The sequence below is a fragment of the Mauremys reevesii genome, linkage group 13 (assembly GCF_016161935.1).
Source record: "Mauremys reevesii isolate NIE-2019 linkage group 13, ASM1616193v1, whole genome shotgun sequence".
Taxonomy (NCBI): domain Eukaryota; kingdom Metazoa; phylum Chordata; order Testudines; family Geoemydidae; genus Mauremys; species Mauremys reevesii.
The window spans coordinates 20,790,438-20,814,726 of record NC_052635.1 but is presented as its reverse complement, the minus strand read 5'-3'; the positions used below and the strand labels follow the sequence as shown (position 1 = coordinate 20,814,726).

General features: G+C 44.6%; 1 protein-coding gene across 2 annotated transcripts in view; it reads left to right on the top strand.

Moving 5' to 3' along the window:
- Nucleotides 1–20,511, top strand: part of LOC120380913 (transient receptor potential cation channel subfamily C member 4 associated protein) — a 72,316-nt gene extending 51,805 nt beyond the window's left edge. For both annotated transcript variants that reach the window (XM_039498821.1, XM_039498820.1), the window contains exons 12-19: nucleotides 3,492–3,593; nucleotides 5,596–5,679; nucleotides 5,993–6,083; nucleotides 6,617–6,757; nucleotides 7,319–7,427; nucleotides 7,823–7,935; nucleotides 8,167–8,373; nucleotides 19,305–20,511. In XM_039498821.1, coding sequence (XP_039354755.1) covers nucleotides 3,492–3,593; nucleotides 5,596–5,679; nucleotides 5,993–6,083; nucleotides 6,617–6,757; nucleotides 7,319–7,427; nucleotides 7,823–7,935; nucleotides 8,167–8,373; nucleotides 19,305–19,442 — 985 coding nt within the window. In that variant the 3' untranslated portion in view covers nucleotides 19,443–20,511. The remainder of the gene's footprint in view (nucleotides 1–3,491; nucleotides 3,594–5,595; nucleotides 5,680–5,992; nucleotides 6,084–6,616; nucleotides 6,758–7,318; nucleotides 7,428–7,822; nucleotides 7,936–8,166; nucleotides 8,374–19,304) is intronic.
- Nucleotides 20,512–24,289: the final 3,778 nt, after the last annotated feature.

The following is a 24,289-nucleotide window of genomic DNA, read 5'->3' as shown; positions in this document are numbered from 1 at the left end:
CATAACAAAACAAAGAGAGTAATTTATAAAAGCATTCTGGGATACATCCTTATACCCTGGAGGCCAATCACAGCGCTGGTGTGCCAGCGCTGCAGCCAGGGAGTTGCAGCGCTGGAAGTGCCCTGCAGGTGTGGCCATTTACTAATTGCAGCGCTGGTGGAGGCTTTCCAGCGCTGCAAATCGCCAGTGTAGCCATAGCCTCAGAGTAGCAGCCGTGTTAGTCTGTATCCGCAAAAAAAACAGAAGTACTTGTGGCACCTTAAAGACTAACAAATTTATTTTAGCATGAGCTTTCGTGAGCTGCCCAACCTGAAGCAAATACTCACCAGCAACCACACACCATACAACATAAACACTAACCCAGGAACCTATCCTTGCAACAAAGCCCGATGCCAGCTCTGTCCACATATCCATTCAAGTGACACCATCATAGGACCTAATCACATCAGACACGCCATCAGGGGCTCGTACACCTGCACATCTACCAACGTGATATATGCCATCATGTGCCAGCAATGCCCCTCTGCCATGTACATTGGCCAAACCGGACAGTCTCTACACAAAAGAATAAATGGACACAAATCTGACATCAGGAATCATAACTTTCAAAAACCAGTGGGAGAACACTTCAACCTCTCTAACCACTCAGTGACAGACTTGAAGGTGGCAATTTTGCAACAAAAACACTTCAAAAACAGACTCCAAAGAGAAACTGCTGAACTTGAATTAATATGCAAACTAGATACTATTAATTGTGGCCTAAACAAAGACTGGGAATGGTTGGGTCATTACACCAATTGAATCTATTTCCCTATGTTAAGTTCTCCTCACACCTTCTATGGGCCATCTTAATTATCACTTCAAAAAGTTTTTTTCCTCCTGCTAACGATAGCTCATCTCAATTAATTAGACTCTGCCTGTTGGTATGCATACTTCCACCTTTTCATGTTCTCTGTATGTATAAATATCCCCTGTCTGTGTGTTCCATTCTGTGCATCCGAAGAAGTGAGCTGCAGCTCACGAAAGCTCATGATAAAATAAATTTTAGTCTTTAAGGTGCCACAAGTACTCCTGGTTTTTTTGGTAAACTTGAGTTACCTGAAAACGCAATGAACACAAGAGAGTAAAGAGTGCTTGAACTCAGCTGGTACAGGGAGAGAGGATTCAGCTAAACCCCTGAGTTACTGGCTAAGGATTCAGAGAATTCCCCTTTTAATAGCGAGAGGTGTTAGAATTCCATTGCAGAAATCTATTGACCTGGAAGGAAACGGATACCATGTGGCAACTCCAGCTGATGCTAATCAGCAGGGTAAGGTGTTAAAAGTAATAAGGCATCTGAGGAACAATTTGTATTTTGTCTTGCTCCAGCATCTTAAAGTAGGGGAGAAGTGCTGGCAGATGCTAAACAATATCAGCGACTTAGATATTGGTATAGAAAGTATGCTTATTAAGTTTGCAGATGATACCAAACTGGGAGGGATTGCAACTGCTTTGGAAGATAGAGTCAAAATTCAAAATGATCTGGACAAATTGGAGAAATGGTCTGAGGTAAACAGAATGAAGTTTAATAAAGACAAATGCAAAGTGCTCCACTTATGTGAAACTGATTGTTCCTTCCTATACAGAATGGGAAGAGACTGTCTAGGAAGGATACGGCAGAAAGGGATCTAGGGGTTATAGTGGACCACAAGCTAAATATGAGTCAACAGTGTGATGCTGTTGCAAAAAAAGCAAACATGATTCTGGGATGCATTAACAGGTGTGTTGTGAGCAAGACACGAGAAGTCGTTCTTCCGCTCAACTCTGCGCTGGTCAGGCCTCAGCTGGAGTATTGTGTCCAGTTCTGGGCGCCGCATTTCAAGAAAGATGTGGAGAAATTGGAGAGGGTCCAGAGAAGAGCAACAAAAATGATTAAAGGTCTAGAGAACATGACCTATGAAGGAGGCTGAAAGAATTGGGTTTTAGTTTGGAAAAGAGAAGACTGAGAGGGGACATGATAGCAGTTTTCAGGTATCTGAAAGGGTGTCATAAGGAGGAGGGAGAAAACTTGTTCATCTTGCCTCTAAGGATAGAACAAGAAGCAATGGGCTTAAACTGCAGCAAAGGAGGTTTAGGTTGGACATTAGGAAAACGTTCCTAACTGTCAGGGTGGTTAAACACTGGAATAAACTGCCTAGGGAGGTTGTGGAATCTCCATCTCTGGAGATATTTAAGAGTAGGTTAGATAAATGTCTATCAGATGATGGTAGGTATTGGTGGTCCCATGCCATGAGGGGAGGACTCAATGACCTCTCTCCTCTCCTCGTCCCCCCTCTCTAGAGTCTCTGAATCTGTTACTACTACTATAGCCAGGAAAAGAAAAGCTTTTTAGTCTTTTGAAGTCACCTTGACTGACTGGTGACTGGAATTGGTGTGGCCTAGAAAATAGCTAGACATTCCTGATGATGAAGGTCAGGAGGCTATGTTTGTAGTTAAACAAAATGGTTTATTGATTTTTTTTTTTTTTAATTTGGCCACTTGCAACTAAACCAGATCAAAGTTATGATTTACAGAAAAAATGTGTGTTTGAAAGAATAGTTCTTGTAGTGCATTTCTGTTAAACCAAAAACAAAATTTTCTTTCATAATGAATATTGTAGAGTAAAGTATATATGATTTTTGCTGTCTCGAAAATGGTTAATGGGCAATTCAGGTTTATTTGAATGACACTGGAAAACACTTTCTCTTTTATGTAGTTACTTGGCTAAATATTTTATTATGTGAGTTCTTTACTTTGCTATACCCATCCCTGTTTCCTAGTTTGTTTCCTGATGTCTTTTGGCACTTTCCAGGAATAGAATAATAGCATAGTCAAGTAAATTGTAACCAAGTACTGGAAAATTTGAGTGCCTTATATGATTTAATGTTACTAGTTAATCTTCATATTATTGGGCAACTATTGATAGGTAGCATAGAGACTCTTTTTTTGAGGGATTCTTGGAAGGCTGTGCTATCTGAATTTGCTGAAATCTGTTCAGCTGCCATTTTGTATTTTTGAAAGTTAATGTCATAGCTTCCAACAGATTAAACAGCAATTATTGTAGGTGAAATACCTATATTTTGTAAGTGCTGAAAGGCTATCCTTGTTGTGTTGTATCTTTCTCTAATCTGCTTTTGGATGGTTATGGTATAATAAAAAAGACAAGCGTAAGAAGCCTGGCACTGCTTTTTTAATGATTAGTGACAGGGATTGAATTTCGGGAGGACTGGCAATGTGGTAGCATGCACTCTTAGGCAGGGCAACATCCTGTTAGTGGGCTGCATCAATAAATGTCTGTTCCCATCTTTTCGGTTTCACAAATAACTTAGCCACACTGTCTTGTTTGGCTTGGAGTCGTGGATTGCAGATGCAGTACGTATAACTGGCAACATTATATAAATCATGAATGAAGGAAACAAATGGATGTGCTCAGCCTCATTTTTCCTTTTTTCTCTCAATGATTTTTTTTTCAGGAACAAATATCTTCTGTTAAACAGCCAAGAACTTAATGAACTGAGTGCAATCTCCCTCAAAGCCAACATCCCTGAAGTAGACGCAGTTGTCAACACAGACAGGTAGGGAGGAAGCTATAGGTTTTGTAGCCTGTTATTTCAAGCTCTCTTAAACTCTGAACATTCAGTAAGTACTTACGCTAGAGGTTTTATTTTATCCGCTCTGTTTGAAATCCTCCGTGAAATCTCGTTCCCGTAACTTCAGCAATAAGTTGCACTAGCAGAACCACTAGGAAATTATGGAAATGTCAAGAAATGCATTTTCCATATATCACATGTGAAAGAAGCTAGGTGAAATTGCCACATCAGTATCAAATAGCGTTGCTCTATAAGGCCATTGCATTGCCAGGTGGAGAACCAGATCCTTCAAAGGAAGAAATAGCTACCCCTATTTTCATAGTAATGACTAGCTGACATCTTAAAATGCGCTTTGTACTCTATAAAGAGGCTGTGACAATGGCATTATGGAGTTTGACGTTTGTGTCCATGATCTCCATGTTATGTGCTTTTCTAACTGCCAGCCTCACAAACTGGGTGTTGTGAAGCAAGCTGGAATCTTTCTAGCTCATGAATAGCCACCGGTGGTAATTTGCAACTGGGATTTAGGCCTGGCCTATGCACACATTACGCCAATTTCACTAAACTGATTTAGAAGATATGAGTACCTGCCAAAGAGGTTTGATTTAGAAGTGGCTAATAACCAAATTAAGCTAAATTGACATAACATATGTAAACCCATTTGAGTGGCCCCACTAAGGTGTTCTGTGGTACTGATCTAGTTAAATCAGTATGACTTCTGAAGACAAGCTCTTGATAAACAGTTCTCTTTGTGTGCTAGACAAAAGAATCCAGCTCACTCCCTCTGCAGGGCTTGGAAGACAAAGCCAACAAACGTACTTGGGTCATACCAGGTTGCCAGTGTGAGTGGAAAGGTGCCATTGGCTTTGAAAAGGAATCTCTGGCACACAATGGGATTTCCCAGTTCTTAAGTATTGCCAACTTCCTCGTTATCTGCCTTGTTGGTGAGAAACCACCACCGGTGTTGACCAAACCCTCTCTTCCTGAGCACTGCTGCTGTTCTGGCCCTGCTTCAACCATTCAGAGGGAAATGCTGCCCTGTGTTGTACGTGTGCTAGAAGGAGGAGGGGCAAGGCCACAGAGAACCTCTTCCATCCTGTGTAATTTGCAGAGCAACCTTCCCTATTTTCTGATAGCATTAGTAAGGGGAGCCAGCTATCCCGCAGCCAGTGCCCTCCTTTGTGAAAAGCTCTGTTCTGCAGGTTTCAGGCTGCATCCAGCACCTCAGCTGGCCGGTACACAGGCAGTGACCAGCATGGATCAACTGAGCAGCCATGCTGCCTATCTTTCTGAACAGTAGAAAAGTGAATCCCCGCCCTACACCTGCAGGTTGGCTCATGGTCTAAGCACGTGGACAGAACCATTCCATTTCCCGCCCTTATTGTTTTCAGGTGCCACGCCTTTTCTGAATAAACACCATTTTTCTGGCAGCATGTCTGCATATACCTCCTGCGTAAATACATTTCCCAGTTGTGTCAAGGTGCTGTTAATGTTTGTGGGCTTCAGTTTGATGGGTTTTTCCTGTGGAGACTATTAACTTATTTAGGCCACTGCCTCGGTCTGAATTCTGATACAAAAATGTTGTGCTTGCTGAACCAAACTCTCCTTTCTGTAAATGTGTAGTGAGACCCAGCCCCCTCTGTTCTCACTCAAAACTATCAGGCCTGCTGCTCCTTCTGATCACAGTGCTCATATTTCTTTTGCATTTGGTAAGGTTCCAACAAAAATGCTTTGTTTGAAACTTCCTTGAAAGCCAGTTATGCTGCAGCTCTTGCAGATTGCAGCATCAGAGCTATGTGGGAGCTGCTGTCATCAGTTCTTGTGGGCAATGTGAAATGCCCATGGATGACAATGCTGTGTAATACTGGACTCTTCATATTAAGCTTTGTGAGTAGAATCTAGCTTAATCTCCAGAAGTACGTTCTATAGTGACCTGCTTTTGCCATCCTTCCACTCATATTTGTAATATTCCCCCCATATTCTTTAGAAGTCTAGTCTGTGATGGAAAAAGAGGTTTGTTAACCAGGCTACTACAGGTCATGAAGAAGGAACCAGCTGAGTCCTCTTTCAGGTGGGTTCCATTTACATTGATGTATGTGGTTTTTTGGTGGGGTGGGAAGACTTGCTAGTCTTCAGAGTTCATGACAGCTGAAGTATTTTATTATCCATTGTGAGAAGACTTAAAATGTTCTGATTTGGTTTCTCTGGTAGTGTGAATGGAATAGTGACTATTCTATGGAATTGCTTTACACAGCTTCGCTTTCATGTTGAAACTAAATGGACAGGGAAACTTAGTTTAGCCTGAGACATATAAGTGATAAAGTAACTTTCCCCAATGAGTTACAGCCTTGTTGAATTAGTAAAACTTCATATATTTGTCTCAGGTTCTGGCAAGCAAGGGCAGTTGAGAGTTTTCTACGAGGTGCCACTTCCTATGCAGACCAGATGTTCCTGCTAAAGAGAGGACTCTTAGAGGTAACAACCTAGATATCTGCTCTGGCACACATACACTGTAACAAACTTAGCATGTATCTCCATGGGAATTGGTGGGTTTAATTTTTAAGAAAATCCAGGAAGCTTAAAAAATGAGTGCTAGAATTCACTGCAGCAATAGGCAGATCTTATACCTAATGCAACACCTTTGAGAGGTTTAGCTCTGGTTTCAACAAAAACTTTTAAGGGAGTGATCACATTTGGTAAATCTATGATTTATAGGAACCTGAAATGTTGTATGTGATCATAGTTATTAGGTTTGGTTTAAATCTAACTCTGGGAACTGGTACAGGTACTTACAGTATCCAGATTCTAAGTGATTTATATCTACCTTAGATTCAGATCTTAGATACTCCATTTTTGAGTGCTATGGAAAAAAATCACCTGATTTACCTATCCACATTTCATTCTTTTTAAACTTTTTTAAGCAGTAATTGGATCACAAGCATTTGAATCTGAGTTTATTGGTGATTTAGGCTAAAATGTGGTGGTAACACACTTTCCTTTCTTGCCAGCATATTCTCTACTGCATTGTTGACAGTGAGTGCAAATCACGGGATGTGCTTCAGAGTTACTTTGATCTGCTGGGAGAACTGATGAAATTCAACATTGATGCTTTCAAGAGGTTCAACAAATATATCAACACAGATGAGAAGGTAAATCTCTTTTGGAGAAAGAAAGAAAAAAAAAAAAAAACCCACCCTTCTCTGTGCCAAATACTAGGTGCAGTCCTGTGATGTACATGGGTTAATTTGCCCATTCCTTTTTCTGGGCAGAAGCAATTTATGATTTGGGGATTGGGGGCTCATGGTTATCTCTGAAATGAACGGGGCATTTGTACTTCTGAGGTACTGTTTGAGGTAGTGTACAGACTTGGATGCACATTTGTTCAGAACGTGACATGGCATCACTGCAAGCAATGTGGGTAGAGACTTAGTCCTTTAAAACAAACAAAAAGCTCAAATTCATGAGCACAGTTATGCAGTAACGTTTCCAAAGACCATTTGTGTGGTCACATAATTGTACTCACCACAGGGCCTTGTCTGCAGACCTACCTGCAATGGGCAGCTAATTCTAATTACTGTTCACGCCATGGGTAATATCCAGCTTGTTAGCCACATACAATGCTCTCAGTGTACGAAACTCTGCTCCACAAGTGCCTACCACTATAGAGTATATCGCTTTTGCAAACATAGCACTAAAATGTCTGTCTTTAGTTTCAGATCTTTTTGAATCAGATCAACAGTTCACTGGTTGACTCAAACATGTTGGTTCGCTGCATTACATTGTCTCTGGACCGATTTGAGAACCAGTCTGATATTAAAGGTAAAGGAAGATTGGCAGCTCTTTGAGAGATTGCAATGTGTGTCTCAGATGCATGACTTAGCACATGTGTTTACTGGGTGTGAGCACCAGTTCTTATTGCTGTGCTGCCCACATTGTCAGCTGGGATTGCCTTCAACTGCAGATCAGCCAGCAGTAAAAGAACTCTGTGGCCGAAGACAATCTGCCCTTGGGACAACCCCATCTTTTTCAACCAGAAGTCTCCCTTGTCTCTGTTCAGAGAGAAGCACAACCTGTCGGCAGCTCTGGATACAATGCCTAGTCTTGCATTAGGTTCAGGAATTACTGTCTTCCCCTTACATCCAGATTTTAAGAATGACGGTTTCATTCTTTGTCTAAACTCTGCAAATCTAATAATCTGGTTGTCTTCCCTATAGTTGCAGAAGTCTTGTCCGAGTGCCGCCTGTTATCATACATGTCTCAGATGTCCATGAGAATGTCCTTCCTTTTCCGCCTCATTAATATTATTCATGTACAGACACTCACACAGGTAAAGAGCTGACATTAAAATATGATCACTGTAATCATTCGTGATGTGTATTAATGGGTTTGGGGGGTCTGACTTCTTTTCAAGACGTGCTTGTCTTCACTGTGCACTAGGAGTTAGAAGCATTTATCTTGGATAGATTTGGACCCTAAACGAATTCTGTGTGGAATTTCATGGAATACTTGATCTCTGCATTTTTCTGTAACTTGATTTCCCATGTCTCCTTTATTTTAGGAAAATGTCAGTTGTTTGAACACAAGCTTAGTTATCTTAATGCTGGCCCGAAGGAAAGACAAGCTACCCTTCTACCTGCACACGCTGCAAGAGATGGAATATATGGAAAAATACCCAGGGTTCATCCTGAACAATTTTCATAGTCTCCTGCGATTCTGGCAACAGCATTACCTCAACAAGGACAAAGACAGCACCTGCTTAGAAAATGTATGTGTTTGATCTCCTGCTGCCCTAGGGGAGAACCATGGTAGTCTTAGTGGGCCAGCTTGCACAAATGGAGAAATGAGAAGTTTTGAGGGAAGTAAGGAAATGAAACTTCCTAAAGTGCTTTTATAGTGTCTTAGCAATTCAGTGCCAGGGTGCACATGATCAGAAGAGTACTGTAGGGCTTGGATCTGTTCTAGCCTCTGATCAGATCAGAGATGGCAAAGACCTCTTAGGCACTCTGGCCAGGTTCCTGAGGAGTCAGTGCAGAATCAGTCCCTAGAAAGTGTACTGTTCTAGAGCTCTGCCATAAATGTCGCAAGCAATGGGCTTCTGCCACTTTCCCTGGGGTGGGGAGGGCAGGAAGGGGTGTGTGTATGTGAGGAGCCATTATGCAGTTTTCATAGTTTTCAGTATCAGGAAGCTTTTCATACTATTCAGCCCAGCTTTTCCCTAACTTATGCTAATGCACCTCTCTGTCCCACATGGTCATGCTTGCCCCACGGATAGCCAAGTGATTCAAATACAGCTCTCTTAAGCTTTCACTCTAACACAGCCCTTCCTGCTCATTAATCTGTTGGTGGTGCTCTTCTCTTAACTCCCTCTAACTTGTCAATATCTCAGTGTTAGGATTATATGGTTAACCATTCTAACACTAAAAGTAATTGATGCTCCTTTTTGGTGGCTTGTAAGTCCTGATCTGTTAATAGTCTAAATGGAACTCTTCCTTGCCCCTTTGTATCTGTACCAGCTAATGTGCCCTGGCTGGAGAAACAGCTGAATTGTCCTGTGCACCTTGGTGGCAGTAGTCATTGGTAGCTTGGACAGTCCTGAAAGGATTAGTCCCATCTCAGTAGCTTTACTTACAGAATATCCTGTCTTAATTGGATCAAATGCCGGGCAGGTTCAACCACTTTAGGTGTCCAAAGTCTTCCTGATATTTAGTCTAATATTAAATTAGCCTTAGTTTTCCTTGTGCACAATTCCTTTTCGTAGTCTGTTAGCTTCCCTGCCCCTTTGTATGACAGCTCACTTCTCAACCTCCATGCCATCGATGTCATTTATATTCTTCCTAAGCACTATGTGTAAATGATTCTTTTAAAGCATGTACACAAGCTAAACTCCTCTATAATAGAGAGGTTGGAGGAGTGTTCAAAACAAGTCTAAAATTCAGCATTTGTCTATCAACTTTGACCCAACCCAAGACCCACAGATATCTCCATTAGGGCTCTCAAACTATTAAAAAAAATAATTGCACTGTTAAAATAAATGGTATTCTGTTATTAATATTTGTGGATGTTTTCTACATTTTCCAGTATATTGATTTCAATTACAACACAGAATACAAAGTGTACAGTGCTCACTTTATATTTATTTTTGATTACAAGTATTTGCTCTGTAAAAAAAGAAATAGAATTTTTCAATTCACCTAATACAAGTAATGTATTGCCATCTCTTTATCATGAAAGTTGAACTTACAAATGTAGAACTATGTACAAAAAAGGCATTCAAAAATAAAACTCTCTAAAATTTTTAGAGCCTAACAAGTCCACTCAGACCTACTTCTTGTTCAGCCAATCACTCAGAAAAACAAGTTTGTTTACATTTGCAGGAGATAATGCTGTCCGCTTCTTGTTCACAATATCACCTGAAAGTGAGAACAGGCGTTCTCGTGGTACTGTTGTAGCCGGCCTCACAAGATATTCATGTGACAGATGTGCTAAAGATTCATATGTCTTTTCATGCTTCAACCACCATTCCACGGGATATGCGTCCATGCTGATGATGGGTTCCGCTCGATAACAGTCCAAAGCAATGCAGACTGATGTATGTTCTTTTTCATTATCTGAGTCAGATGCCACCAGCAGAAGGTTGATTTTTTCATTTTTTGGTGGTTCAGGTTCTGTAGTTTCCGCATTGGAGTGTTGCTTTTTTAAGATTTCTGAAAGCATGCTCCACACCTCGTCCCTCTTAGATTTTGGAAGGCACTTTAGCTATCTTTAGAAATCTCACGTTTGTATCTTCTTTGTGTTTTGTCAAATCTGCTGTGAAAGTGTTCTTAAAATGAACAACATGTGCTGGGTCATCATCCAAGACTGCTATTAACATGAAATATATGGCAGGTAAAACAGAGCAGGGGACATACAGTTCTCCCTCAAGTAATTCAGTCATAAATTTAATTAACACATTTATTTTTTTTTAACGAGCATCATCAGCATGGAAGCACATCCTCTGGAATGGTGGCCGAAGCATGAAGGGGCATGTGAATGTTTAGCATATCTGGCATGTAAATACCTTGCAATGCCAGCTACAAAAGTGCCATGCAAACGCCTGTTCCTCACTTTCTGGTGACATTGTAAATAAGAAGCGGGAGCATTATCTCCTGTAAATATAAACAAACTTGTTTGTCTTGGTGATTGGCTGAACCAGAAGTAGGACTGAGTGGACTTGTAGGCTCTGAAGTTTTGTTTTTCAGTGCAGTTATGTAACAAAAAAATCCACATTTGTAAGTTGCACTTTCATGACAGAGATTGCACTACAGTACTTGTATGAAGTAAACTGAAAAATACTATTTTGTTTATCATTTTTACAGTGCAAATATTTGTAATATAAATACACATTTTGATTTAAATTACAACACAGAATACATTATATATGAAAATGTAGACAAACATCCAAAATATTTAATAAATTTCAATTGGTATTCTATTGTTTAACAGTGCAATTAAAACTGATTAATAGCGATTAATTTTTTAAATCGTGTTTTTGGTTTTTTTGTTAATCACGTGAGTTAACTGCAATTAATCAACAGCACTAATCTCCATGAAAAGGAAGTAAAATATCCAATGGGAAACTTAACAAGCAAACATTCTCTGTAGTATCTAACCCAGCGGCCACGCTTCCTTCAGGTTAATGAGAGAGAGATTAGGAATGGCAGGCTATAAATAGATACAAGCCCTAACCATCTGGGTTACTTGCTCGGATGAGATACAAATGTAAACAGCATATATCATGGAGGTAAATTAGTGTTATTGGCAGCATGGTGGCAAGTTGCTCAACACTGCCTATTATAAGACCCTTATTTCTGGTGACTCGTAACTTTTTTGCCAGACTTTTAACTGTTTGGGCTGAAATTTTCCATGCCAGGTGTCTGTCTCAGGCTGATTTCTTTGGAAGAACTTTAGCCATTTCTGAGAATAAGCCTAGTGGAATTTTTTTTACTCGTGTTAAAAGTCCCAGTGACCCTTTTCCTCTCAAAAGCTTAGGGCACCCATGCTTTAGAGCAGGGACTTGAAGTTTGGCAGTAGGCTGGTCTTTGTGTCAGGGATGTGCCTTTTGCCATTTCTGTGAAAATGCACCAAAATCTGGTTATATATTTTTGGAAGAAAAAAATCAGTTCACACTTGCTCAATAGAGACTGTAGATTATAGCAGCAAGACTTCCCCTGCATTTGCAGTTCCTGGCTGCTGTGCCAGGCATCTGAACTGAAAGCAGGGAGGAAACCTTTCCTCTCTGGTTCTCTAAGTGACCCCACTCCTGTGCCCAGGCAATTAGGGGGAGGAGGCTGCCTGATGAGAATGCAGAGGACCTAGCTGGACAGGGTGGGAGTGGGTGGAAATAGATGATGGCAAGGAGTCTAGTGGTGAGGGGGGAATCATAGAATATCTGGGTTGGAAGGGACCTCAGGAGGTCATTTAGTCCAACCCCCTACTCAAAGCAGGACCAACCCCAACTGGGAAATTGCGATTGGCAGCTGGTTGGGATGGGGGGAGCTGGGAGGGGAGCTCGGAGAGAGTCTGGGTCACTGAGCCTGGGGGCGGAGACTGATCAGATGCGAAGCCACGTGTATGAATGGGGGAAAGAGACCCAGACGAGATGGGCAGAGACTGGAACAAGGAAGGTGTGTGAGAGAAGAATGAAATTGGATGAGGGAAGTGGGGATGGGGAAATGTGGGTTGGGGGCACAACTGGAAGCCAGGGTGTGTGGGGGGAGGGAGACAGATTGGATGGGGAGCCAGGGGACAGAGGAAACTGGGACTGGCTGGGGACAAGGCGGTGAGGACACTGGGATGGAGGAGAACAGAGGGTTGAAGCTAGGACTGGCTCAGCAAGGAGACTGGGAACAGGTCTGAGAAGCCTCAGGAGTTGAGACTGGAACTGGCTTGGGTGGAGGAAGAGACGGGACTAGGACAGCTTGAAGAGGCCTGGGCAAGAAGGGATATTCTAGAACGGGTTCTCAAACTGGGGGTCAGGACCCCTCAGGGGGTTGCAAGGTTATTACATGGGATGGTTGCGAGCTGTCAGCCTCTACCCCAAACCCCACTTTGCCTCCAACATTTATAATGGTGTTAAATATATAAAAAGGTGTTTTTAATCTATGGGGTCGGGGGGGGGTGGTGTCATGCTCAGAGGCTTGGAATGTGAAAGGGGTCTCCAGTACAAAAGTCTGAGAACCCCTGTTCTAGAGCACACTCCCTTCCACTGCCTAGATTGGAACCCAAGGTTCCCGAGTCTCTCCATCCCTCTGCTGTCAGCAAATGTCTATGAACCCACTGGCCAAGTGTCCCATCCACCAAGTGCTGGTCCACAAACTACTGCTCCCAGTTACTCTGTCCTCCAGCAGCAGAGCTCTGGGCGGGATCTAAAGGCTCCAGCCCTGCTGATGAACTCTGGGGATGTCAGTATGATGACACATGAAGAAATTTGGTGTTTGGTTTTCTTTTTAAAAAGAAATATAGGAAATTATCCACATAAAAGCCTAAAAATGAAGTTGCGAAGTCAAGCACTCAAAAGATAGGAGAAGCCAGGGTGAAGGTTGTTGGTCCAACCTTTACATGGTCCTCTTGTGCATATGCATTGATACTCTTTCAGTACATGATCACATACTATTTTTTTCCCCACTGGACCCCTGCCTCATTCAGCACAGAGGCAGGACCTCCTCTGGGGATGAGTCAGGGTTGTGTAGTGAAAGAGGCTGTTGTCTGTGGGATCCTGCTTCATTTGTGGCAGATGTGGGAAGGTGTGATGCATCCTGGGGGTGCCCAGGGCTGCAAGGCACCTTGCTGCCACTTGCCTTTAGCCTGAGGAAGTGTTATCTGTGCCTGCCAACAGTCAGCCCCCGTCTCCACCAGCAACAGGCAACACAAGCACTCCCCTCTCAGCCTAAGCAGGCTCTGCTGTCCTTGTGCAGGTAAGCAACAGGCGCACTCCCCCTCCTGAGTATTCCAAGCATCCCCACGCGATGTCCAGCCCCTGCTCCGCTGGACGCTCACAGAATTACCAGACCCGCTGTTCCCAAAGGAACAGTACAGCCCGGCTTACTAGTTGCACCTTAGGACACCACACCACTTCACATGCAGCACTGATGCTTTCTTTATAAACAAATCTGTTTGTTTAATAAACAGTGAGTCAAAGTACAGCAAACAGAAACACTGGGATCAGAGTTACATATACAGTAAAATAACACACCTTCTAGAGCCTAAAACTGACCGAAAAGATGCCCTCTTGTCTAACAAGGTCCTGCTTAGCTAAAGTCCTTCTCACAGCTTTTTCAGCCTGGAAGGCTGAGACCCTCCTTTCATAAATCCAACCTGCTGGCAGCTTGCCTCCCCTGAGAAAGGGTGCCAGGGCATCTTCCTGCACCTCTAGGTACACTGGGCCACCTGTAAACAGCATCGTCATTCCCAACCCTGTTAATTTCTTCTCCTCACATGCAAATAGACTCCCATTAGAAGACGTGCAATGGTCAGCCAGGGAGATAAGTGTCTCCCATCTCCTGTGTGGTGGAACTTGTCTTAAGGCGTGTTACCTCTGGGTGAGCTGCCATTAACTGCCCAGTTTTAAGAGCATAATTTTCTATATAATACATACGCACGCACACACTTTGCAATGATTTAAGATGATCGCTGTGACAGGCTTTCAGCACAAACCATACATGGCCCTTTTTGTTAAACTTGTATGTAAATACCGGACCCCAGAGGATCCCTGTAAGCCTTGTGCACTGCTGTGCCCCATGCCACTTGGCACCGAGAGGCCCTTGAGTCACAGAAGGTGTGTAGTGAATGAGGCTGGGCATTGCAGAAAGAGCAAGGCCAATCTCATGGTAAAAGTGGTGGGAATTGTATTCTCTCTGCCTCTGCCATTGAGTTCCTGTGTGGTGCTGGGCAAGTCACTTAAATCAAACCTGTCACAGGGGTGTCACTAACTGTGATCCTCATTTTCTGGGTGCCCAACTTGAAATGCTGGTGCCTGATTTGCAGAAGTGCTGGGCACTTGCAGCTGCAGTCGCTGGGAGCTGTTTGACTATGTTAAGTGCTATACAGTGCTGAGCACTCTGAAAAATCAGGTCTCCATGTCTCAAATTGGGCATCCACAATTAGTGGAGAATTTTGACCTTAATCTGTGTGTCTCTTCCCCATCTGTAAAATGGGATATTTATCATCTGTATTACAATAGCACCCTCTCAGATGACTGTTTTATGAAAATAAATTGTTCGAGACACTCAGTTCTATAGTGATGAGTGCCATAAGAAAGCCCATGAGGAAATTAATAATTCTGTCTTCAAAGCTGGGCTTGAATAGTGCCCAGTAAGGCCTGGGCCCCACCTTGAACAATGAGAAATCAAAAGATGGAATCACTTCATTCAGCGTGCACCGTCCCTCCTGTGCACTGAATGGGATCCTGTGAGTCAAACTGCAATTAATCTGTATCACCTTGAATGGTCCCTTAGAATATATGCTAAATGACTTCTTCTAAACAATCCATTTAATCTTGTATTTAGCTGTGACCTTGTCTACACTAGAACTTCCTTCAGTATGAGTTGCATCACACAGGGGTGTGAATAATCCACACCCTGAGCAACATAAGTTACACCGACCTAAGTGCCAGTGTAGGTGCTGTGTGGGCAGGAGAGCTTCTCTCGCCAACATGGCTACCGCCACTCGCCGGAGGTGGAGTCGTGAAGCTGACGACTTAGTGTCTGCACCAGAAGTGCAGCACTTCTAGTGTAGATGTACCCTGAGTGCTTTCCCCAGCCCTGAGGAAGAGCTCTGCATAGCTTGAAGGCTTGTCTCTCTCATCACCAGAACCTGGTCCAATAGGATACAGATGGGTGGGGGAGGGGTAACTTAACACACATGCAGGAGAGGGCTGAATTAGGGTTACCCAGGGAACCTTTCCTAACCTGAGTGTTTGACCTAGCAGCCTTTATGTTCTTTTCCCCTGGTTTGTGTAAAATATATAATACTAATTCACTTCCAGTATTGATGGTATAATATTTACATATAATCCATCTTAATGGATGTTTAAGAAATAAGTGTCCTTACCTATGCAATTATTTATATAGTAGTAAGTTGGCTGTTGCATCTAGCCACTGAAGTGCCTGGTATGGGTGTGAGGCGCCAGAAAGAATCTGAGTCAGCAGCCTGCAACATGCTACTGTGTTGGTTTCCCTACAGAATCCATGAGTGTAGGTTTCTGTACATTAACCCGGGTAAGCAGAGCCCCACTCCCAAGTCCCCTCTCAAACAGCTGTTATCCTAGGAGCAGGCTAGCAAGCTTGCATAATAGCCTGTGTTCCTTAGGTGAGACAACTAAAGCCATGTGCCTGGGCTGGGAGGGGACATAGCTAGAAGGGCCTGGGACGGTATGGTGAGGCACTTGGACTCCACAAAGTGGAAGAGGGAGAGACAGTGGAAGGATGCAGTTATGGGCAGGAGCTGAGTTTCTCCTGCAAGCAAGGTGCAGACTTGTGATTTCTTTGAGAAGTTTCTGATCTTTACTTCTGCTTGGCATTCCTCGTTGGAGTTAATTACAGGCTAAAACCAGTCTTCTAGCCTATAGATCACTCCGTGCACAATGGAGCTTGTAGCCTGATTCAGGGTATGTTAATGTTGATTTAATTTATCCACTTAATTTAATGTTTGTTTAATTTTAATTAATTTATTAATATGGGTATTAATCGTCAATTTGATCAGAAGATAGTTTATCCTGAATCAGGCTTCACAGAGTTTATAAAAGGACCTTCGAGGGTATGACAGGAAGCTTACACTGAGACAGATATAGTCATAAAGACCTTTTATTAAAATCTATGAAATAGTAAACAAATGGTAAAACAGTTAGAATTACAGAGTTATATATGAGATATATATGATGATACAATATTATGTGCTCCAAACTTTGGTTAATACTCACACTTTGTTTTAATAACCCTGTGTTGGAAGATAAGGGACCACGCCTCTGGCAGTTCCGTTTTCACACCTCTTAGCAGAGGAAGCTAATGCAGAGCTGTTAAAGCTGTTTACTCTTTAACTTAACTCAATGAGCCTTAAACTGAAATAAAGCTTAGGGAAACCAAGCTTAGCCTAGTTCCCTTAAAACTTAAGTTTTAAAAGAAACAAAGTACGGCCTGTTAATAGCTGTCGTAGATGGGTAGCATTGATACGTTGTTGAAGGAGGAGACAATGAAGAGTCGATGGGTGGGTAGATTAATCTCGCCATTTGGGAGGCAATCGCCTTTTTATAGGGCATTGGTCGGAAATCCTTCCTCTTGTACCCAAATTTCATTCCCCCCCCCCAGAAATGTTAGGGTACACTTACCTCATAGGCTAATATGTATGTGCATATGGATGACAAGCATGTACGCACTGTGTACTTGTTAGGTCTGTGGGTACCACTTTGAAAAATCCCCTTTGCCATCTTTCATTGTCTATTGGTTTAGGCAAAAGGTCTCTAGACACCTGTGTGGGTGTTTTTATCTATTTTTACTTTTCTGGGTAAGGGTCCCAAAATGTACTAACTTTGCCTTAGCTTAACATACAGGGTTTGGGCCTGTAGGTCTCTTGCATTACAGCCAAACTTATTTTTAATATAAATCTATAAGCGTATTACATCAAATACTCAAATTTATAAGAAAAGATACTTTATACAAACAAGCAGATTAATCCTTAGGGCTACAAGCTCCTTGCAATACACAGGCATTGCATTGTCTTATCTGCTTGTGCAGTTAATACACAATGACTGCTTCTCATTGTGTGCTTTAGTGCCAGCATCTCTAGCAAGACACATCTCTGAAACTGCCACAGCACATCACTCTGCCATTGTTGTGTTCCACTTCAGGTTGGCACATGGCTGTCCATCCATCCTGTCTCTTGACACTGACATACTGCCATGCCTGGTCCTTCTCATGTAGGCACCAGCTGAGAGAGGTCTAAGTGAGAGTACAGTATTGTCTGCCATAACCATTGTGTTGCTCTCTCGGTGCCCTGTCTGCTATATGAAGGAACTGACAGTTCCATGAATTAATGAAAATGTGCACTTAATCCAGTGCCTGTGTTGTGCATACGCAGCTGTTCAGGTAGAGGAAGACGGTGTCTCAGCTCCAGTTGGGCCTGGGGTTGAACCATATAACTGGTTATCACCAGTGCAGACCGCCTCAAGCTGCCTGACTCGGATACCACAGGAGAGCGTGCTCATTGCGGTAGACCAGGCAAAAATCTGGCATGTGAACTGAAACCAAGTTCTCCAGATTGGTCCCGTTCACTGTGTAAGGGAAGCCATGTGCTCCACTGTGTGCATGGCAGCATAACTTGCCTTTCCTCACAGCTGTCACGTCCTTGGCAGAAGCCCCACCCTGTGCTTCCCCCGCCCCCTGGCTTGCTCTCTGCATAAGGGGACTGTGCCATCACCTCAGTCCTACGTGGCTTTCCTGAGTGGCTGTTGAGTACCCTCTGACACCTCTGCCTCATGCCCACCTACCCTGCTGCAGACCTGCCAGGGAGTGGAGCTGTGCCCCAGCAGGGGTAGGTGCCTGCTACCTCGTGAGCAAACAGGCCCTAGGAGACGAGACCGAGCTTCGGACCTGAGAGTACTGGGGCCGCATGTTGGCTGCTCCTGCAGCCTGGGAGAGTCCTGTTGCCTTGTTCTGTGCATTGCATGCAGCTCTACGGCCTGTCGCATGGAGACCTCTTCCTTATGCGGTAACCCCTCTGTCCTGTCAAATTAATCTTCGCCCCGTGAAGCTCACTGCCAGTCATGCATCACACCCTGAGCTAGCTGCCATGCTCGGGCTTGTTCATCTCACTCTGGCCTTGTGGTTTTCCCCTTCCCGCCTACACCTGGACTAGAAGGTGCACTGCTGGCCTGCTAAAGCCTAGGAGGGTAGGTTCATCTTAATGCGTGTCTCCATTGACAGCACGCTCTGCAGGGATCCCTACTCTGCACCTTAGCGCCTCCTCCTGCAGTAGGTCTGTGGCAGTGGAGTTGGCTCCCCTTGCCATCCATCTCACAAGGCAGATGTAGAGGGACTGTTGCAGCTTCTCCGCTTTCCTTGGCTGGATCCCCTCTACCATTGTCTGGTTGGAAGAAGAGGAGGAGTTAGTTCTGTTTATAAATATTGTCTCCGCTATGGAACAAGAAAGGAAGAGCCTTGTGGTTTGGGGTTCTACTGTTTCCAATATTAATCTTTTATCCAGATATTTATTGGTGCAGACTGTCTTCTGTACAGACAAGAACAGGAGTACTTGTGGCACTTTAGAGACTCAAATAAACAAATGTATTTGAGTCTCTAAGGTGCCACAAGTACTCCTGTTCTTTTTGCGGATACAGACTAACACGGCTGCTACTCTGAAACCTGTACAGACAAGCATCATCTGGTTTGTGCTGGATACGTTTCCATTGTGTGGGATAGCTTTCCTAAAGCCGAGTAGGAGTAATGGTAAACTGACGGTTATGATGTTGGCCTGATGAGAAAATCAGACCTGAATGTAAGATGACTTTTTCAGGTTTCTCTCTGCTTGGTGCACAGGAGGAGGGAGATCTGATTCATGTTCCTAGCTCATATTTTGGGGGCAACTCAGGTTCACGCTAATGAACTTCACGGTTATTTGCAGCCTGTCACCTAATTAGACTTTCTCTCTCTCTCTCTCTCTCCACAGAGTTCATGTATTAGTTTTACCTACTGGAAAGAGACTGTATCTATACTGCTTAGTCCCGACCGGACATCACCCTGTGCCATAGTTAGCTATATTGATGAGGCGTATATGGACATTGACAGAGATTTTACTGAGGAGTGATTCTTCAGACTGGCTTCAAATGGACAGCGCTTGGAGGGTATCTGGCAGATGGTGGATTTTCAGGGATACGCTGCGTAGTGTGTGCGTGTGTGCGTGTGCAGGCTTGGAACCATGGATGTTACTGCTTTGTTAAAGACTCTTCCCCCCCACCTCTGATCTCTGACGGATGGGACTTCGTAAGCTATCTGGGCGACACATTCAGGGACGGAGCTTCCAGTTGTTTTGGGATAAAAATAATCACCTGCAAAAACTAATCTTTTTTCTGGCACCCGCAGTGTAGCGTGGCTAGACAAGGATACTCCACATTAGTTGTAGCTTCTCCTTGTGGCCACCCGAATTAGCAGGTTAAAAAGCACAGGAAAGGCCCCAGGCCGTCCAACCCAAGGCCTGACAGGCCAAACGCATGCAGATGCCTATCCCCCTCTCCCCCCCCCCACCGCATCTACTAGGAGCAGTCTTTTCAGGGTTGGGTGTGTCGGGGTGTGGAGATCAGGGTGGGTTAGATTGTGTGTGGTTTTGAATTCCTGGATGCTGATGCTCCGTTCACCTTTTCACCATCCACTTTTGGATTGTTTGGTGATAAATCTGTTTAGCCCACATCTCTGTCTGTGCTGCTCCATTAGGAGGTAACCTCTGCTCTTGCTCTCCTCCAGCAGCTCCTTCCTGTCGGAAGGGGTTATACAGTGCTGCAGAAAGCAGCAACGTTTCAGTGATGGGAAATTGCAGTCTGGGGACTAGCTTTGACCAGGCATTAACAAATTAAAATTTACTGATTTTTAAACTTGTGGCTTGTCCCTTCTTGGGTTACTAATCTGGTTTTAAAATTGCCTTCAGGAGCACTGCTTTTGCTGCAAGGTTCTCTATTCTTGAACACGGCTAGTGCTAACCAGCTGTGCCTGGAAACCTAACACCGGAGTCTAAGCTTGCAGTCTTCAGTACCTTGAATCCACCTACCAACATTAATTTTGAAGTGCAATATTTACTTGGAGATGTCAGGTTTTTCCTAGAGTTGTTGTTTTAATCACAGTAACACTGCTAGATGTTGGGAATAAAAGACCTTTGGTCAAAATAACTTTGTAAAGTACGTTTTAAAAAAACAGGTTTGGCAAAAATCTGACTGCTTTGCCTGAGCTTGCGATTCCTAATCAACAGCATCAGACCAGGTCGTTCAAAGGCCAGGTGCGGGATGTGGCCCAAGATTTCTTGGAATGAAATAAGTCAGTGCAGTGCTGAAGTGGTGCTGAGCCACTGCATTTAAAGCAGATCTCATGCCTCTGTGGCTTACGTTGAGACCCATTTTCCTATTCTTCCCCCAAACTGTACATGTGAATTTTAATTATTTAGATGTTAAGTTTACACTAATATTTGGTAGCTCAGACAGCTACTAGGAAACATCCTTCAAACATATTGCAGTGAGTGCGAGGGAGGGTATCTCTGACTTGCAGTGTCCTCCCTTTCTGTGACCAGTACCTCCTTCCCCAAGCCTTGATCTGCAGCCAGAAGGAAAGGAGAGCAACTACAGCGTAGCCAGTCTGGGGACAGACACACAGTGGTTGTTTTAATGTGTAGGACCTTTGCCAGCAAAGGGAATACAAATCTTTGGATCCCTGAAGCAGGGTTTGAACGTGCAGGGCAGATGGTCAGCCTCTGACATTGGATTGACCCGTCTGAAAAACTTGATTTTGAAGAATGACCTGTTTGTAATTGGAGTCGTCTTTGAAATGGCTACACTGTTAGACCTGAGTGAATGCTGCAGTGCCCAGGCTAGTCTTAATCCACACTTTGGTGTCCGCCCCGTGCAGGTCACATTCAGACTGACTGATAAAACAGAGTCAGGAGCAAGGGGCCAACAAGTTCCAGAACTGCCGAGCCAGTGCATCCAACTGGAGCTTTAACCGAGTTTATAAGGAGCTATTAATGTCTTACCTCTGAGGGATTTCCTTCCCCTAGGAAGATGGTACTTAAACACACCGCTCCAGCAGATGCCATTCCTCCAAAACGAGTAGACACAGTGGGAGAACCTTTTGCCATGGCAGCTGCAACTCCCTTCACCAGCTTTCCCTCGGGAGCAAATGTCTTTTCCATCTGTCCTTTTGTTTGTTTGGTTTTTTTTCTTGGGATATTTGTGGGTTTGGTGAATCTTTGCTTATTCTTAACTGTAACAGATGTACACTTAAAAATAAATGCTTCAGATGAAAAGGCTTTTTAAGTTACAAGAATGCCTTTTCCCTAATCCAGCTAATTGTTGCATCCAAAGATTGATGCTATAAATCTGCAGAGAATATATTTTGCTCTTAACTTAATCTGTGTATTTCTGGAACTTGCAGGTAGGGGCCAAGCTGTTTGCCTTTGTTTTAGACATCCCCGTCTTCATGTATTTTAGCAGCTCCAGGGACTGATCTTGGAGCCAGGGCTCTTTCATCACCTGGTTCTGATTGAACTGGCTTGGTTCGGACAGGTGCGCAGGAAGCAGTCTCTCCTCCCATGAAGGAGCTGAGCTGAGCTGGTCTGGTCTCCCTGAAGGGAAGGCTCTGTCTGATTTATGTGAAAGGACAGAGGATCCTTCGTAAACTGAGCATTTCTAACAATTTTTTAGCTTTGTTTTAAGGCACTAAATAGGCTGGGGTTAAAGCTCGCACTCACGCTCTCTTGGCTTCCATGGAACTTTACATTCACATTAGCCGCTCGTATAAATCTACCCTGCAAGTGGCCAGAGGTGGCTCAGTCCTTCATTCCTACTGTGGTAGCAACCTGTTACTCAATGAAAATGTCTCGGGGGAATGGTGCGAGGGCAGGAGTGTTAACGTGATGGACCAGAGAGCTCGCTGATGTTGCTGCTGTCATTAGTGTGGTTTTCAGCAGCTCCGTTGGGACCATTGGGGGTGGCGGTGGGATCCCAGCTGGTTAATGTTCCTGGAATTCTGCACTATCCCAAATGCATTGCTGAGGTTTTTGCTGCCTGGATTATTGCCAATTTACTAACTGCAAACAAGCGTATTAAATGGAAACTATTAAAGAACTCTATTTTAAAAGAAATGGGTGGAGAGATGTCTTCCTTGCCCACTGTGGTGACAGGATCAGTGCCCCATCCCTGCTTGAGTGCCGCACTCCCTCGTAGGTTGGGGTCCTCTCCAAATGCCTATGGGCTCGCTGGCATTCTACTCGCTCTGGTGTTCGTCCCTGCCTTGGGTGCTCTCTCGGCTGAAGTCTAAACTCCCTGCTGGATGGTGGGTGAGTGCTTGAGATTTGAACACTTTTTTTTGACTGGATCCTAACCTTACTTTGGCTCGTCCCCTGCACAGTTTGGCTGTGCACAAGTTACCCAGACCAGGTCCAGGCAGTCTGCAGGCAGTTCAATGTACCCCATTTTTGAACCACTGGGGGGTAGAGCCTTATGCAGTGACCTCACTTGTATACAGCACCATAAGCCTGCCCACTGCCTTGCACACCTGCAAGGCCCAGGCTGGTGCCCCCAAAAAGCTCACTGTTTAAACAACTGCCAACGGCTGTGGACAGGAGAAAGCGTTTCTGAGCCACGGCTGTCTTGGAAAGTCGTCTGCTGCAGCGGACAGGTGCCTGCGGGGAGAGGCTGAGCAAAGATGGGGGAGGGGAGTGAGACCAGCTGTTAGGTGAGCCCTGAGGAGGGGAAGGCTGTTCCAGGCACAGGGGAACATGAAAACTGGCTGAGCCTAGCAGCGCTCTTCTGTCACCCTCTGTTTCGCCAGGGTTTTAAATGCCCTTGAGTGCAGCCTCCTTGAGCAGAGAAAGGGAGACCAAAGCCCTGCCCTCTTAGGGCCTTTCTACACTGCAACATCATGCCCATGGCTGGCCTGTATCAGATCTTCTGGCTCAGGCTAGAACCCAGGCTCAGTTCGAGCGGCAGCAGGATCCCTGAGCCCGAATGTCTCCACTGCAGTTTAATAGCAACGTGAGGCTGCATCAGCTGCCGCAGGCCAGTTATGGGTGTTTTATTGCAGCGTAGCCGCACCCTTACTCTGTGTGGATTTGTCCATGCAGCCCCAGGAAAAGGGCCTGTTCAGTAGCGTCTCCCCAAGTCCTTGCAGCTGGAGAACGGGAGCACGGTCTGCAGTAGCTTCCCCTTCAATATCTGATCTGACTCTGGAATTGCACCCTGGGGACCTCAGCAGCCCTGCGTTCCCCTCTCGCTCCAGTGCCACTCGGGATTGTTCCCTCGGCCTGAGGACTGTGAGTCAGGCCATGCTTGCTGCAAAAAGCAGTCTTGGGACGTGAACCTGGGTCACATTTAAGATATTAGAACGTTGCCCCAGTCGCTGCCTTGCTGTGTCCTGATGAAGGCAGCCTTGGGGTAACGGGAGCTCTTCCAACAATGGACCTGGCTCTGCACTGAAATAGCCGCTTCTTTGGCTCCTCCTGGGCCCTGCTCCAATAACTGATCTCTCCCCTCCCTGGCTCGTGTCCCCCTTGAGCAGGAGCAGGGCTGAAGCACCGTGCTGGGGAGCCAGCGTAGTTTGCTGAGCTGCTGCCAAAGCTGGGCCTGTTCTGCTGAGGGTTGGGACTTCCCAGCCAGTGCTGCTCATAGGGGCTAAATGACAGCTGGGGCTTGTTGGCCACCTGGGTACTAGAGCTGGCCTGGCCTGTACGATTCTAAACCAGAGTTAATGGTTAATACCAAACTCTCTGTGGTCCCGTCCCTTTGCTCCCACATCCTCCATCGGGCTGCTCCCTGCACAGCCATGTGTGCTCTCAGGCAGCCTCCAACCGCCCCCTCTGGGGCTGATCCCAGGGGTAACTAGGTCCTAGCTGGTAGCAAACTCCCTGCCTCAGTTCGCCTCGCTGCTTGGCTCTTGGCACATTCCTCTTGCAGG